Below are 16,141 nucleotides of genomic sequence, written 5' to 3' on the forward strand. Positions count from 1 at the left end.
TTCTTGGGGTGGGAGGAATCCATGTTAGATAAAGTGATATAGGAGAGGGCTGCACTGCTAAAGTGGATTTGGACTCCTGTGCAACAAGCCCACTCCCAAAACAAACCGGGCCATTCTGCAGTAATGAAAGTTATGGGGAAGTGCACTGGAAAGGGTGGGATCACCATTGCGTGACACAGTGTCATATCAAACCTCCCCACAAACAAATCAGAATGAATGCTCATTTGCATGCAGATGGATAACGTTGAATGCTCAATAAACACAGGGCCAGCCCACCCATGAGGCAGACTAAGGCAGCTGCCTCAGGGGGTGGAACCCCAAGAGGTGGTGCCCCCATGGGCACTCCGTCTCTTTCACCACTGGCAGAGAAGCATTGAGACAACACCTTTCCTTTTTCCCTCAGGTGGCGAAACAGGATGTGCCACACCTGAATAAGCAGGTCACCTGGGGCCAACCGTTGTGGCCTGGGCTTGTGGGTTGATTCAGTGTGGCGGGAGCAGGGCTGAGTCCTCCCTAGCAGCAGTGGACACTGAATTGGTTCCTTGCAGCACTTATGCTTACTATGGACCTTGTTTTGAGGCAGATGTGTCTGTATTTAATGAAGGATAGATGTGTAGTTGTTGGGACGCGGGTGGCGCTGTGGGTAAAAGCCTCAGCGCCCAGGGCTTGCCGATCGAAAGGTCGGCGGTTCGAATCCCCGCGGCGGGGTGCGCTCCCGCTGCTCGGTCCCAGCGCCTGCCAACCTAGCAGTTCGAAAGCACCCCCGGGTGCAAGTAGATAAATAGGTACCGCTTACCAGTGGGAAGGTAAACGGCGTTCTGTGTGCTGCGCTGGCTCACCAGATGCAGCTTTGTCACGCTGGCCACGTGACCCGGAAGTGTCTCCGGACAACGCTGGCCCCCGGCCTCTTGAGTGAGATGGGCGCACAAACCCCAGAGTCTGTCAAGACTGGCCCGTTCGGGCAGGGGTACCTTTACCTTTACCTTTAGATGTGTAGTTATACCCAGATGAGATGCTTCAGGGTTGAGAAAGACGTTTTACTTACCTGAAATCTTCAGAGGTAAGGTGGGCTCCCTGCCTTTTCCTCTGGAGCACCAAGGCCAAAGACACAGCTGAAGAACTGTGAGGTGAGCTGGAGTTGTTCCCCAATAACACACCTTTTGGGAAGAAAATCAGCGGGAAGGTTTGGTTTAACAATTAGGCTCCAAACACAGTTGCATATACCTAGCTTGTGGCAGGCTTTTCTGTGCAGGTGGACATGTGCGCCCACATCCTCACAGCATGGGGACCAGGCCTAGCACCTTAGTCATATTTGACTGTACATCCTGACACAGCTGTGGTGTAGTGACCAGGAAGCCTCTGATTCACATCTTCCTTCTCCATTGAACTCACACTTCCTCAGACTTTATGCCAAACCATCTGCATATGGAATGGGAAAAGCACTGTTACAAGGAGTACAAGATAATGTAGATGGAACTTTTTCTTTTCTTTTTTTAATGCTTTGAAGTGCCATATAAATCTATGGTCCTTTCATAAAGTTTCCTTTCCAGGAAGGAAAATTATGGCCGGTATTCCGCACACGCGTTCCATCAGCACAAACACTTTTGACCGCACAGCAGAACTTCCCTCCCCCCCCCCCACCCCCCTATGGGATTTTCTCCAACCCTGCAAAACAGATTGGGGGAGGATGCGGGGCACACTGGGAGAAGAGAGGGGATAGTTCTGCTGCGCAAATGGAAATCCTTGCCGTAACAGAACAAGTACATTGGCTACTACTCCTATGTGTGGGAGCAGTTTCTCTGCTTTGCTGGATCATGGAGAAAAGAAGAGTCCTCACTTTAAAGTAGCATGTGAATAGAAGGACTGCAAATGCCATTGAATGCAGCCTTTGGCAGATGGGCTTTTGCAATCTCTCATTTCACTTGGGAAGTTGTCTCCCAAAATACATGCTTCAGATGGTAGCGCTACTCACACATGGAAGAAAAAGATGTTTGAGCCACTTCTGACCATGTAACGGATCCACATGTTGGGGAAAGGAAAGGTCAAATTGGTCAGTCAGCAGGGATGAGGAAGAGATTTTGTCTTTTCTTATGCATTTCAGTCTTATACATGTTTACACAGAAACAAGCCCTTCTGCGTTCACTGTGGCTTGCTCCCAAGTAAGTGTACATAGGATTGCAGCTTTAGCACATGGCAGTAATTAAAGTTGCTCTGCAGGTGTTTCAAGGTGGGTCCCCCTGGCTGTTCCCGCTCTCTCTTTATGCACAGAATTGTATTCTAGGTGATGCGAGTTCAGCAGTAAGGAGCTGATCATTACAGATAGTTTCTACAGCTCTGTTCAGAATGCAGTGCTCAATTTTTCATTCAACATTGTAAGAGTTACATCCAATACAGAGTACATCATGCCCAATAAGAGCCTCAAATTTACAATGATATTACATTACTCTAATAGAAACCCTTCATGTCTGTTGACAGACAACCCAGATCTTCCCTCCAGACCAGACCAAACAACAGTAATGCAAGTTCATTAAGCCATAATTTTATTTCAACTGAAATGTCTCACCTGTGGTATTTTAGGTTTTCATTCAAGGCCCTGAAGCTGTCTTTTTAGACAGCTCATCAGATTCCCAAGTCCTTGCTGTAGTCCAGCACTAAAGAGCGAAAGGGTCACCCAATCCCACAGGAACCTGAGTGATCCCTGATAAATCTGATTAGCTGCAAACATTTCCACATCAGCTATCAAGGCTTAACTGAACAACAGGAATCTTTTTTTGCTGCATTGTGTTCCTGTGGCTTCCACCTTCTTCACTGAAATTTGTCTCCACTGACCCTCCTGTTCTTGTGCTTGTCTAAACTCCAGATCCTGCTCCTGGTCTTCCTGGCAAAACTTTGCATGGATAAGGAGAGCCTGCTGGATTAAGCTAATGACCCATCTAGTCCAGTATCCTGTTCTCACACTGGCTAACGAGATACCCAAGGAAAGCCCACAAGCAAGACCTGGGTGCAGCAGCACTCTTCCCTCCTGCAATTTCTAGCAACTGGCATTCAGGAGCATTACTCCTTCTGACAGTGGAGGGGAACATAGCCAGCATGCCTACTGGCCACTGATATCCTTTTCCTCCATGAATTGGCCCAATCCTATTTTAAAACCATCCAGGTTGGTGGCCATCAGTGCCACTTGTGAGAGCAAATCCCATAGTTTAATGATGCACTGCATGAAGTAACGTACCATAACATGCACATAGTTTTTAGAGGAAGAAAACAAGAAAAAAAATATTCTAAATGAAATAGTGGATATATGATTTTTTATGGTTCATGCTGTGGCCACAGACATGTGATCTGACAGTGAGTTTGACAGTGAGTTTGGAGTAGCCCAATGCAAAAATCCTGAGGATCCATGTGGATCCATGCTTTGTAACCACGGAGGAGGGAAGGAAGGGGAACCATGGATCCTCTGCTCACGACTGCAGCAGATCCCCCCCCCCCCCGCCACCCGCAGGCATTCGCTCCATAACACGCACAGACATTTCCCCTTACTTTCTAGGAGGAAAAAAGTGAGTGTTATGGTGCAAAAAATACGGTACATACTTTGGTCTGTCCTGAATCTTCTAACATTCAGCTTGATGTTCTGGTGTCATGAGGACTTTTCTCTGTCCATCTTCTCTATGCCATACATGATTTTATACATCTCTATAATGTCTCCCGTCTTCTAAATGTTGAATTCTCTAGCAACAACAACCCAAATGTACAAGGTGTAACATCTTCCCCCCTTTCTTAAATTAAATATTAAGTTATCGGGACAGAGTAGTTCTCAGGACAGTGTCTCATAGTGCAACAAATTTAATCCAGTTTGAAACCCATTTAATTGTAAGACGCTTCCCTTCCCGGCTCCAAATGCTGGGGCTTGAGTAGCCTTTGGCAATGCTCTGTAGCCTCTTCTCAGAACTGCAGTTCCCAGGGCTCTTTGGGTGACAGCCAAATCAGTACAAGAGGCTTGATAAACTGGTTCAGATTTATAGAGACCTGAGAAGACACTGGGTGTTATTCGCACCAACCAGAGTGTCATGGTTCTGCTTTTTGAAGTTTCTCTCAGCAATGCCCAATGGGGAACTTGCACAGGGAAGTAAGTTCCCCTTTGAGTTTCGTATAAGGAACTCATGAGTTCACTTGTGGGCAATTCTAATAGCCTCTGAAACTGCTGGTTACGTTCTGTGTTATCCACATGCCTTCTCCCCTGCAAAATTATTTCTAAAATTCAGCATCAAAGTAATGCAAGCACAACAAAGTTGAACATATTAAACTGCCTTATGTCAGGCCATGGGTCCACCTACCTCACTATATTCTGCTAATCTGACTCCAGGTGGCTCCATGAGATTTCAAGCAGTGGCCTTTTCCTGCCTTCCTACCCAAGTTCCTTTAACTCAGAGGTGGGGAACCTCAGGCCCGGGGTCTCCCATGCGGCCCTCTGTGTTTCCTTATCTGGCCCTCAGGACTCTCCTGGACCATGCCTCTTCCCCAGGTCATACTCTGCATCAGTTCTCCTCTGTGTCCTCCTTGGCTGGAATATGATGCTTTGTACTGGCCTAGATGATGGAGATATGTGGGTGAATGTAGACATCTCTGATGTTCATAAGGCTGGAATGTAGCCTTTTGTATGAAGGTGTGAGTCACATCCATTAAAGCTCTTCCCACTTTTGCCTGCAGCCCTGCCCACTGCTGACATGCAGCCCTAGAAGGTTGCCTATGAGGTCGTATGGCCCTCAAACTGAAAAAGGCTCCCCCCTCGGCTTTAGTTAATGATGCAAAGAGTCGTACATTGAGTTTTCCCATGCATGTTAGGTGTTCTACCCCTGAGCTGCAATCCTCAATCCCAATATTTTGTGAACATTCTGATAAACGAGAAAAGCACATGTTCATTGTATATCAACGTTAATTGTATGCAGGTCATCTCAGATGGTGACAGCAGTCACAAAATTAAAAGCTGCCTGCTTCTTGGGAGCAAATCTAGACAGCATCTTAAAAAGCAGAGACACCACCTTGCCAACAAAGTTCCATATAGTTAAAGCTATGGTTTTCCCAGTAGTGATGTATGGCAGTGAGAGCTGGACCATAAAGAAGGCTGGTCGCCGAAAAATTGATGCTTTTGAATTATGGTGTTGGACGAGACTCTTGAGAGTCCCATGGACTGCAAGAAGATCAAACGTCTCCATTCTTAAGGAAATCAGCCCTGAGTGCTGAGTGCAGCCCTGGAAGGACAGATTGTGAAGCTGAGGCTCCAATACTTTGGCCACCTCACGAGAAGAGAAGACTCCCTGGAAAAGACCCTGATGTTGGGAAAGATGGAGGGCACAAGGAGAAGGGGACGACAGAGGATGAGATGGTTGGATAGTGTTCTCGAAGCTACCAGCATGAGTTTGACCAAACTGCGGGAGGCAGTGGAAGACAGGAGTGCCTGGCGTGCTCTGGTCCATGGGGTCACAAAGAGTTGGACACGACTAAACGACTAAACAACATCTCAGCAGAGCTTATGTGGGGAGAATCTCCTGGTGGATTATGCTCTGTGGGGTGCCAGGGACTGGCAGGGCCCTGATGATTGTGCGACGGAGACAACGGGGCCAGAGGAGGACCCAGGAAAGGGAGGCAGCAATTTATGGGGTTTAGGAGAAGGGTCCTAGCAGTCAGAGAAGGAGGTGGGGGCACAGGGCAGGTTGGAAGCAGAGGACGAGGCTGATCAGATGAGGGATGGGCCAGTCAAACTGCTGCCGCCATCTACCCTGCTGTCTCCTAAGAACCAGGAGGGGCTTGAAGAGGCAAGCACAGCAACGACTTCCAGGAAGAAGTCGTCTCAGGTTGCATGTGCACACTCCATCAGACAAGGGTACATAAACCTGGGGGCGCATGGTCCCACTGTTGCGTCAAATGCTCCACCAGGCACGGATCTGGAAAATAGTAGGCACTAGAAGTGTGTGTGCTTTTGTCAACAAAGTATTAACTAGCCGGCATTTGCCTTCCTTGGCTGGGTGTGAACAGGACATGGGGTTAGCTCTCCCTCCCATTCTTCCTGGTGCCCACACTCTGCTGCCTGAAGTATCCTTCTCACCTTGCTCTGTGGCAAGAGTGTCTCTATACATGAGGACTACATGAGTAATGGTTGTAGCACTGGATTCTATTTTTGTAAATAAAGCTGAACAAAGAATCCACTTGCTAAGGAATTCAGAGTTCAACTGATTTGTTAGCAAACTCCTGGCGCTGATAAAACACTTACATAAAATTATCTATGAATATTTGTTATCTTGTGCAGATTACATTTCTTCCCCACATTAGAATTGGATCCCATGGAATCAAATGTGCACTTAACTATTTGTTTTACAAAGCAGAAGTGGAACAGCCCAGTTAAACCAGCTCACCCTCATTCCAGAGCATTTTTTGCATACCATGTAATTTCCTTGTCTTAATTTTTTAAAGCACCTGTTTTACTTGGGCACAATCCAAACAAAGTTAAGCACTTGTCAGTCCCAGGAAAATCAATGGGATTAGAATGTGCTTAGCTTTGGCTGGACTGTGCCCTTAATGTTTTGTTAAATCTCAGGATGGTTGCATATATTCCAAAGTTACTCTTTTGAATATAGAACCTTCTTTAACAATTCCTGGACTATTCCTGCCAAGAAAAGCAGAAGAGGCATTTTAATACATACATTTTTAGCAATTCTAGGAAGATACCTAGACAGTGAAGGAAAATGACTATTGTGTTCTGAATCTATCCATTTTTATTTACCCATCTGTTATTTATATGTGGATGCAAAAAGAGTTTTGACTTCCAGCACGAAGGAAAAGCCCCCTTTCTACAGAAAAAAACAGGGATGTCCTTAACGTTAAAAGCACGATCTGAAGACAAGGGTGGAAGCAGCCCTCTGCAAAGATTTACAAACAAACAAACAAAAAATAGATAGATAAATAAATGCTAACCAGAAAGTAACCATTAACAAGGATTGTTCCTCCTGCCCCCCCCCCCGCCCCATCTCAACCACTGCAATTGTTTTTTAATATGCTTTTAATGACCTGGTCTCCTCATACCTACCTCCTTGCTTCCCAAACTGTTTGTACTGTCCCCAATAACACTCAGTGGAAAGCTGTCATTCCTCCCTAAATCCTTCCTTAGGTTGGATGCGATGCCGACGTTAGACAGGGTCAAGAGGTCACCATCGATTTTGGAGGCCACCTGGAGAGTCCAGGCCGTGAACTGACTCAAAAAATTTATATCAGAGCTGGAATGGCCCACCTCCCAGGGTTAGGCCTTGGCGAACATTCTGCCAGCAGGATGGGGCCTGCCTGCCCCAGCTCAGAAAGAGGCCAGAGTTGTTGACCCTGTTAGCTGACCTCTTCAAACTTCTGGAGAATTTTTCTGGCAGTTACCACGGCGACTGGGCACTCCAAGCTTATCCTTCTTACTGGAAGGGGGGCGGAATTAAGAAGAAAAAATGTTAAAATCTATCTTGCAGAGATGCCTATCAGAGATCAAATACATAAAATGTTTTAATTGTTTGCTTTTTGCGCTGTCTGTTCTGCCATTAAGTTCAAAATTCTAACATCAAGAAGACAATTAATATAAAAAAAATGTTTTGAGTTTCCCATTAAAAGTGAGGAGCGGTGCTTAGAACAAGTAGCGTTGCAGTTACTTCAAGATGTGCTGGTTAAAAACCAGAGGCAAGCAATAATACAGTCCAACCAATAATTTCACCACCAACAGCAACAACTAAAAGCCCACACATCAAAACTTTATTGGCTTCTCCTTTTTTAAATGGCCCGATATAAACACAATTTATTTATTTATTTATTTAAAAAATCCTGTCTGATATAAATGCTAATTGACTCCTTCTTAAAATTATCCAAAGTAAATATTATCCTATAAAATGATAGCCGCATGCACGGGAGGGAGGGAGTAGAGGTACCTACTGGCTTTCAGGAAAGGGTGTCAATTACTGGATGTAAGCAAAGTCGAAAAGAAAGTTTGTGTGCCTTAGCAAGTGCTCCAAAGGATATGAGGAACAATCCTAAACATGCTTTCTCATAAATAAATCTCACTGAATTCAATGGGATTTTGAGTCTCTTTACAGATCTAAGTTCATAAACATAAACATATCAAATAATGGTTTGGTAAAAGAGTGAACAATGGGAATAATGGCATTACAGCAGAATATCAAATGCATAAAAATGAATCAATGAGCTAATTATATTTAATCAAGAAAACAAGTTTCAAGAGGCTAATGGAAATGGGAAGAAACCAAAAAAGTATGGGTAGAGGAGGCAATAAGAAGAATATTCTGCAAAACAATAGCTGTAGAGATATATTGTGATAAGAAGACAACAAATCTCCAAGCAAAATTGTTAAGAATAGTCTGAATGTTGAGGCTTTAGCTTCCAATGTCCATGAGTGCGTTCAAAAGGAGTCCTTTTGCTCTTTGCGCCAGACCAATCCACACTGCAGTAAGCTAACTGAACTTTAGATTCAAGCAAAGATTCATAGAATTTTAGAGTTGGGATGGCCCATGGAGGCCCATTAAAAGGTAAAGGTAAAGGGACCCCAGACCATTAGGTCCAGTCATGGCCGACCCTGGGGTTGTGGTGCTCATCTTACTTTATTGGCCTAGGGAGCCGATGTCCAGCTTCCAGGTCATGTGGCCAGCATAACTAAGCCGCTTCTGGTGAACCAGAGCAGTGCACAGAAACGCCGTTTACCTTCCCGCCAGAGTGGTACCTATTTATCTACTTGCACTTTGACGTGCTTTCGAACTGCTAGGTTGGCAGGAGCAGGGACCGAGCAACGGGAGCTCAACCTGTCACGGGGATTCGAACCGCCGACCTTCTGATGGGCAAGCCCTAGGCTCTGTGCTTTAACCCACAGCGCCACCGGCGTCCCCACGGAGGCCCATTACTTTGGGCCAATCAGTGCGCATAGCAAATGGCCACGATCCAGAATTCAGAATGCTCGCAACTCAGTTCACAATCCAAGACACACATCCCATGCCTCTGCAACGCATCCAAGGCAGGATTGTGTCCAGCAGAAGATTGATTTGCCTGGATCAGGTTCCCGGTAGACAGCTATGCTAGCCTGCTGCAGCAAAAATGTTAAGGAGACAACTTGAAGGTGAATAAATTTGCAATAAAAAATAACTTTTAAGAAGACTAACAAATTTATCGCAATGCAAGCTTTTGTTAGCTAGAGTCCATTTCATCAGATGCATGGCATATGGGCGCTTTTGTAAGGTTGGGGCAAGCTGAAGCAATCACATCGTGATTTGAAATGTGAATAGATAAACCCAGTCCACATTCTCAACATTCAGCTTTCTCTTTGAAAACAGAAGTACCGTATTTTTTGCTCTATAAGACTCACTTTTTCCCTCCTAAAAAGTAAGGGGAAATGTGTGTGCGTCTTATGGAGCTATCCCAGAAGCCAGAACAGCAAGAGGGATTGCTGCTTTCACTGCGTAGCGATCCCTCTTGCTGTTCTGGCTTCTGAGATTCAGAATATTTTTTTCTTGTTTTCCTCCTCCAAAAACTAGGTGCGTCTTGTGGTCTGGTGCGTCTTATAGAGCGAAAAATACAGTACATACAGGCAGCTGCAATTGGAGACTGGGGAAGAAAGATCTTCCCTGAAACCCTCCAATCTCAAGTCTTCTGTTTATCAGTGCCAAACACACCACACCTGCAACCTTTCTATGAATTCTGCCAGCCAGGGTGGACAATTGCTGGCTTAGATGGACCATTAGCCTGACATTATAAGGCAGTTTCTTCTGCCTTGCACAGAAACTGGCTCCAAATCTCAGGCCTCTACAACAGAACTATGTCATTCAGAGAGGGGTGGATGTGTTATAGTGAACACTGAATGTAGCAGCTCACTGGGTTCATTGAGTGATCAGTTGGGACAGTGAAGCTTTTCTTTTGACATTTTCTGTCACATTCTTGTGGAATAGCTCTGTCCATCCGAGAGCGTGCCCTTCCTGGTTGCTGATGAACTCATGCTGTGGGTTGGTGATTCACATGAGAACCATGGTGCCAACTCATTCCCGGGTGACATGGTAAAATGCTGACTGTTCTGCCCACAGCCAAGCACCCCCTTGGCGACATTACAAAAAAAGGCCTTGCGGCTGGTAGAGCTGTAAGCTCCTCAGACCGGAAATGAAATCTCAGTTTGAAAGCAGAAAAGCCTGAAGTGGTAGGATTTCATCAAGAAAGCCTGCAGCTCCTGAGTCACACACTTCATGGGGAGGAGATCCGCTGGATGCCGGTAGAATGTAGAGGTATAATGAGGGCAGAAAAGAAGACTGGACTTCTGTATCATTAATAGTTGTGTAGCAGAGAGAGGTAGGAGAAGTACACATTTTCTTATGTCTACAGCACTGTGACAGTGATAAACTGTACCATCAGAACACTCTCTTCTGCATTTATTAGATGCACAGAAGTGCTCACTTCCAGTTCACTTCCATATCTAATTTCAACCTATGCTTGAGATGGAAGTAAGCCAAGGCTATCACAGACCTACCTCCATTGATTCCACCATTTGCTGCCTGGTGGCACTGGCGCTGTGGGTTAAACCAGAGCCTAGGATTTGCTGATCAGAAGGTTGGCGGTTCGAATCCCCGCAACAGGGTGAGCTCCCATTGCTTGGTCCTTGTTCCTGCCAACCTAGCAGTTCGAAAACACGTCAAAGTGCAAGTAGATAAAGAGGTACTGCTCTGGCGGGAAGGTAAACGGTGTTTCCGTGCGCTGCTCTGGTTTGCAAGAAGCGGCTTAGTCATGCTGGCCACATGACCCAGAAGCTGTACGCCAGCTCCCTCGGCCAATAAAACGAGATGAGTGCCACAACCCCAGAGTCGGCCACAACTGGACCTAATGGTCAGGGGTCCCTTTACCTTTAAGATTTAAGGCTCAGTATGCATGTGCTGGTGTTACTTAGGGGAGACGAAGATTCACAGGCTGGTGGCTCAGAAGGGACATGCCCCACAACCTGCTTTGTTTTGTGGGGGGGGGGAAGGTGTCCTAACCTGCCTTCCTTTTGTTAGAGTCTGGGCCACCAGCTTTTATTTCCTCCATGGAAATAAATATCTCCCTTCATGGCTATCTATGGAGAAACGTTTTGCAAAAAGCATTCATAAGGGTGCCCAACAAATCATTTATTTCCATTTTGCTCAGGTGTATTCTCATAATATCTGCTTCCACACTGGCCAAACCTAGTCCTGTCTCCTGTTCATTTTCTCCTTTGTCTGTTCCTTTTGCCACCTGCTAAATGTTTACCATCCCGCCATCAACCCTGCAAACATACTCATTTTTCCCCAGGTAAGAAAGTGAACAAAAGAAGTTTGTGCAAAACCTTGCTTGCATTGTCCACATCCTGCCTGTTCATTGTATCCCTGAATCCACTACCACGCTTCTGAGGCATAAGACCCCTGCAGGATTCTAAATAAAAGCAGACATACTCAATGGATTAATAATATAAAAAACCAAGCATTCATACTGGATGGTTTTAGGCAAGTCATTATATCCTGACCTGCACACCTCTAGCATGAGCAATGCCTACCTCACATTATAATACATTTTGTACTTCAGAAGTGGAAATAGACCACCTCCAAGCATGTTGTATAGATGACCCTTTTTGATCCAAACATGTTTGTGGGCATACATAAATGAGAATCATTTCTAGCACCATCCAGTAAATAGTAGACAATACTCCAAAACTAAATTCAAAACTCTCTCTTTCCTCAGGTGCTGATGAGTGGGATGAAGCAGAGGGTGAATGTGACCTGAAAAACCAAACATATGCCGAAACAAGCCAAAATTTGCAAGGATCTACGTTGGTCAACCAGAATCAGCAAGGATATATTTCTGCAGCCACCCCCACTGTTCCCTGTTGGATGAAGACTGAAGACCACATCAAGAGAAGCAGCAGGAATGAGTATGGTGGAGTGCTTAAGTTACAGGAGCCCACAAATCATCTTTGTGATGTCCCCATAGCTACTGTTTTTCATAGCTTCTGGGGGTGGAGTTTGTGGGCTTTCTTAAGGACTGCCCATTTTCGCACACACATTAATCCAAGCACTGATCAGGCGGTGAATCTCCTTTGCCCAAACTTGGCCAACTTTTCCCTACTGACCCCAAATCAGTGGTTGTGCACTAGACTAGAGGTTCCAAAGGGGGAAGGAACAGCTGAGTACTCAAATGTTATGGCATCCCGATAGAACTCTTTCCTCCTCTGGCTTCCTGCAACCAGAGTTTCTATTCATAATTATTACTGCCTCTGACTGGATAGTAGCCACTTATATCCTAACCCAAATGCCATAATTCAACTGTGAGATGTGTGATTAAGTACTCCCATTTGTCAGTCCTGAACCTTCCAACTTTCAGCTTCATTGTTCTAATACTATGAGAGAGGCAGGAAAACTACTCTTTAAGCATTTTCTCCATGCCATGCATAATTTTGACTAACTACTGCAACCACACAGGTTCTTAACTTCTGCTACACAGAGACACACAAAAGTAAAGAAAATCTCAGATCTTAATATTCCAAGTGTTCAAGAATGAATTAAATGGAACAAAAAGCAAGGTCAGGAAGTCACTTGAATATTGCTCAGATTCCAGCACTCCATCCCAATTCTGGACTTTCCTGAGAAAGAATGAGTCAGGTTTTATTTGCATTGCCATTAATCCCTAGGCAAGGTACAGATGGGGAACAGGGTTGAGGACCAAACAGGATGTGTTTTTTTAAATAGTGAGATTAGCAACTACAGTGCGGAGTCAAGAATCATCTATACCGCATTTACTAAAGATTTTTTCAGAATAGTTCCACCGTGTCCTGATGTGGACACAAGTAAAAGGATTCACAGAGATTTGTGAGTCAACATCCCATCTGCTGAAGTGTGTGTAAGCACTATGATGTCATGAATTGCCCCATTGTGATCTGGCGGGCATGGGTTATTCTGCCAGCGGTTGTGATATATGTGTGTGAATTGAGTGAGTGTGAACATGAAGGATCTTGAATTTTTTTGGCTAATACAGGCTCCACCAACCTGGTGCCCTCCCATCAGCCGCAACCAGCAGGTTGGCAAAGCCTGGTCTAATACACAGTCTCTTGGAAGAAGGTGACAGCTTGTCCCCGTAATTGCATGGAGTTATTTGTGCGGTATAGTATTTTTAACCTCCATACCCTCCCTGTGATTAAAAACAACAATAATATGTTTGCCCTCATAACTGGTGTGCCTTTTAATTTTTATTAGCACATTGTGGCAGGGATGCCTGCAATTGATTTTTTCACCCTCCTTTTGCTAATCAGCCTGGAGAACCCTCTCAGCTGTAATTAAAGCCCATATTACAGGCCTCTTGGTGTTCACTTGTCTCTTAGCTTACTGTGCCATGAAATACCGTACATCAAATGGAGTACTACTGTACAAGATAGGCTCCCTGCCAACTCCCGGGGCTATTATACAAGCTTGCCTTTCGTGTCCACACAAGATGCTAGCATCATCTCAGGCACAACATCAAGAGAAAAACGGAAGCAATCTTTGGAGAAGGGGAGATAGAAAGAGGGGCATTGGTTGTGGGGAAGGGGGCAGTGGGTGGCCTCCTATAGTTTGTACTTCATGAGGCTGCAACCAGTGGTGGACCCACATTTTGGGGGCCCTGAACTGTTATGCAGGCCCCTTCACAACCAGCAACAAATTCTGGGTAACCACTGTTATCTTCTTCAGTGGGGTTGTTCCATAATAATAATTCCCCGTTCCTCTGACTGGGTTTCCCCAGCCACTCTGGGCGGCTTCCAACAACGATTAAAAATACAGTACATTAAAACATCAGTCATTAAAAACTTCCCTAAAGAGGGCTGCCTTCAGGTGTCTTCTAAACGTCAGGTAGTTGTTTATCTCTTTGACATCTGATGGGAGGGCATTCCACAGAGCGGGCACCATTACCGAGAAGGCTGTCTGCCTGGTTCCCTGTAGCTTGGCTTCTCGCAGTGAGGGAACCGCCAAAAGGTCCTCAGCGCTGGATCTCAGTGTCCAGGCATGACAAATCACCACCATTTAAAAAAGAAATTTAACTCCTGCATCTCAACATTTTGATTTAAAATGTCCTAGATCAGTGTTTCCCAACCACTGTTCCGCGGCACACTAGTGTGCCGCGAGATGTTGCCTGGTGTGCCGCGGGAAAAATTAAAAAATTCGAAAGATTTTTTTTTTAAAAAAAGTCAAATTTTCGATTGGGGCGCCGTCACTAGATGACCCCTGGGGTTCCCTCCCTCCCTCCCACTCTGCGCCTCCCTCCTCCTCCTCCGGGGAGGCCCTTCCTGGCTCTCGGCCAAGGCTTGGCGCCTGCCACTCACTCGCTCGCTCGCCCACCCGTCCCTCCATCCCTGCACCCGGCCTCTCCCCCTCCATCCCCGGCGTGGGGGCTGCCGGGATCCGTAGTCCCCTCGCCCTTGGGCTCCGCGCCCGCGCGGGGTGCGCAAACTATGTTTCCCAGCGTGGCCTGGCGGGCCGGGCGTTTTGTTTAAAGCGCTCTTCTCCCGGCCATGGAATGAGCGCGGCGGCGGCAGTGGCGGCCGGGCGGGCAGGGGCTCTTCCGCGCAGACCCCGCGCAGCCTGCCTGCACCCCCGCGGAGATCGGGCGGCAGGATGGAGCCCAGGGATCCCCGCGGAGGCGGAGCGGCGGAGGCGGAGGCTGCCCCCCAGGTAGGGCTGCGTTGGGGGGGGGTTATTTTTGCAATGCTGCATCCGCGCCGGAGGGGACGCATCGGACCGCAGGGAGACCCCTTGGCGGGCGTGCAAGGCAATGCAAGCGTGCAGGCGTTGCATGGAGCGCAGTGCAATGCAATTGCAACGCGGCGCGCTGCATGCATGCATGCAACTTCCAACGGCGCTCCGGACTTGGCAGGTGAGGGGGGTCCCCAGTGGGCGGCAGAGAGAGCCGGGAGGGCGAAGGGGAGCCAGGGGGGAGCAGCGCTGCTCCCCTAGCCGAGCCCGGGGGGAAACTTCGGCGTTGTTGCGCCGGGTGTTAGAAGCGGAGGCTGGCGGGGGTCCCTCGCCTGCAAAACCTGGTTGCCTCTCATATATTTCGTGCATTGCATTCATCGCCCGCTTTCTCCTCCAAGGAGCTCCCGGGGGCGCGTGTGGTTCTCCCCGTGTTATCCTCGCAACAACAGCCCTGCGAGGTGGGTCAGGCGAGTGGCTCAAGGGAGCACCCAGGGATTGTCCTGGCCAGGTGGGGTGATTTGAACCCTGCTCTCTGCCCGGTCTTCGTCCTCATTTAGCCCCCACATGTGCATGACTGTGCATGACTGAGGTTTCCCCCCCCCCCCGTCTTGGCTATGGTGTGAGTCTGTGCGGTTAATTAATGGGGTTCTGCCTTCGGAGAAGATGAGCCAGCCCTCAAGGAGGTGATTATGTAATTTGCTAGCAATTCATGTCCCTCCCGGTGTGACGCTGTGCGCTGACGTCACGGGGCTGTAATGGTGGTGTGCCTCGAGATTTTTTTCATGAAACAAGTGTGTCTTTGCCCAAAAAAGGTTGGGAAACACTGTCCTAGATTATCCCACATGTCAAAGTCACTGGTGTGAATAAAAAATTCCTATGCCTTATGGTTTTCGGGTTATGAGGAGCGGAATGAGGGGAAATGAGGGAAATATTATATATATGCATAATGCACTATTTAAAGCTTTTTTTAAAAAAAAGCAATGTGGACTAAAGTTACTTATGGAGCCCCTCTGGTATTAGGGGCCCTGAAGTTTAAGCAGTGAGCCTCCCTGAGACTTGCAGGTATATAAATTCAATAAATAAATAAATAAGCTTTGGCCACCTCAGGAGAAGAGAAGACTCCCTGGAATAGACCCTGATGCTGGGAAAGATGGAGGGCACAAGGAGAAGGAGACGACAGAGGACGAGATGGTGGGACAGTGTTCTCGAAGCTACAAACATGAGTCTGACCAAACTGCGGGAGGCAGTGGAAGACAGGAGTGCCTGGCGTGCTCTGGTCCATGGGGTCACAAAGAGTCGGACACGACTAAACAACTAAACAACAACAAATTAGTTTCATAGTAGATCCGCCCCTGGCTTCAACAAGCTATTCTGGAGTGTTCTCATTAATTTCAGGGGCATCT

The 16,141-nt window shown here is 46.8% G+C and overlaps 1 protein-coding gene across 1 annotated transcript in view; it reads right to left on the reverse strand.

Annotated features, from left to right (window-relative positions):
* The window catches only part of LOC309533262 (uncharacterized protein), a 464,396-nt gene that overhangs the window by 39,767 nt on the left and 408,488 nt on the right, over positions 1 to 16,141 (reverse strand). The window contains exon 9 of the mRNA XM_082224621.1: positions 1,046 to 1,157. Coding sequence (XP_082080747.1) covers positions 1,046 to 1,157 — 112 coding nt within the window. The remainder of the gene's footprint in view (positions 1 to 1,045; positions 1,158 to 16,141) is intronic.

Source organism: Podarcis vaucheri (genome assembly GCF_965113315.1).
Source record: "Podarcis vaucheri genome assembly, chromosome: 5".
NCBI classification, from domain to species: domain Eukaryota; kingdom Metazoa; phylum Chordata; class Lepidosauria; order Squamata; family Lacertidae; genus Podarcis; species Podarcis vaucheri.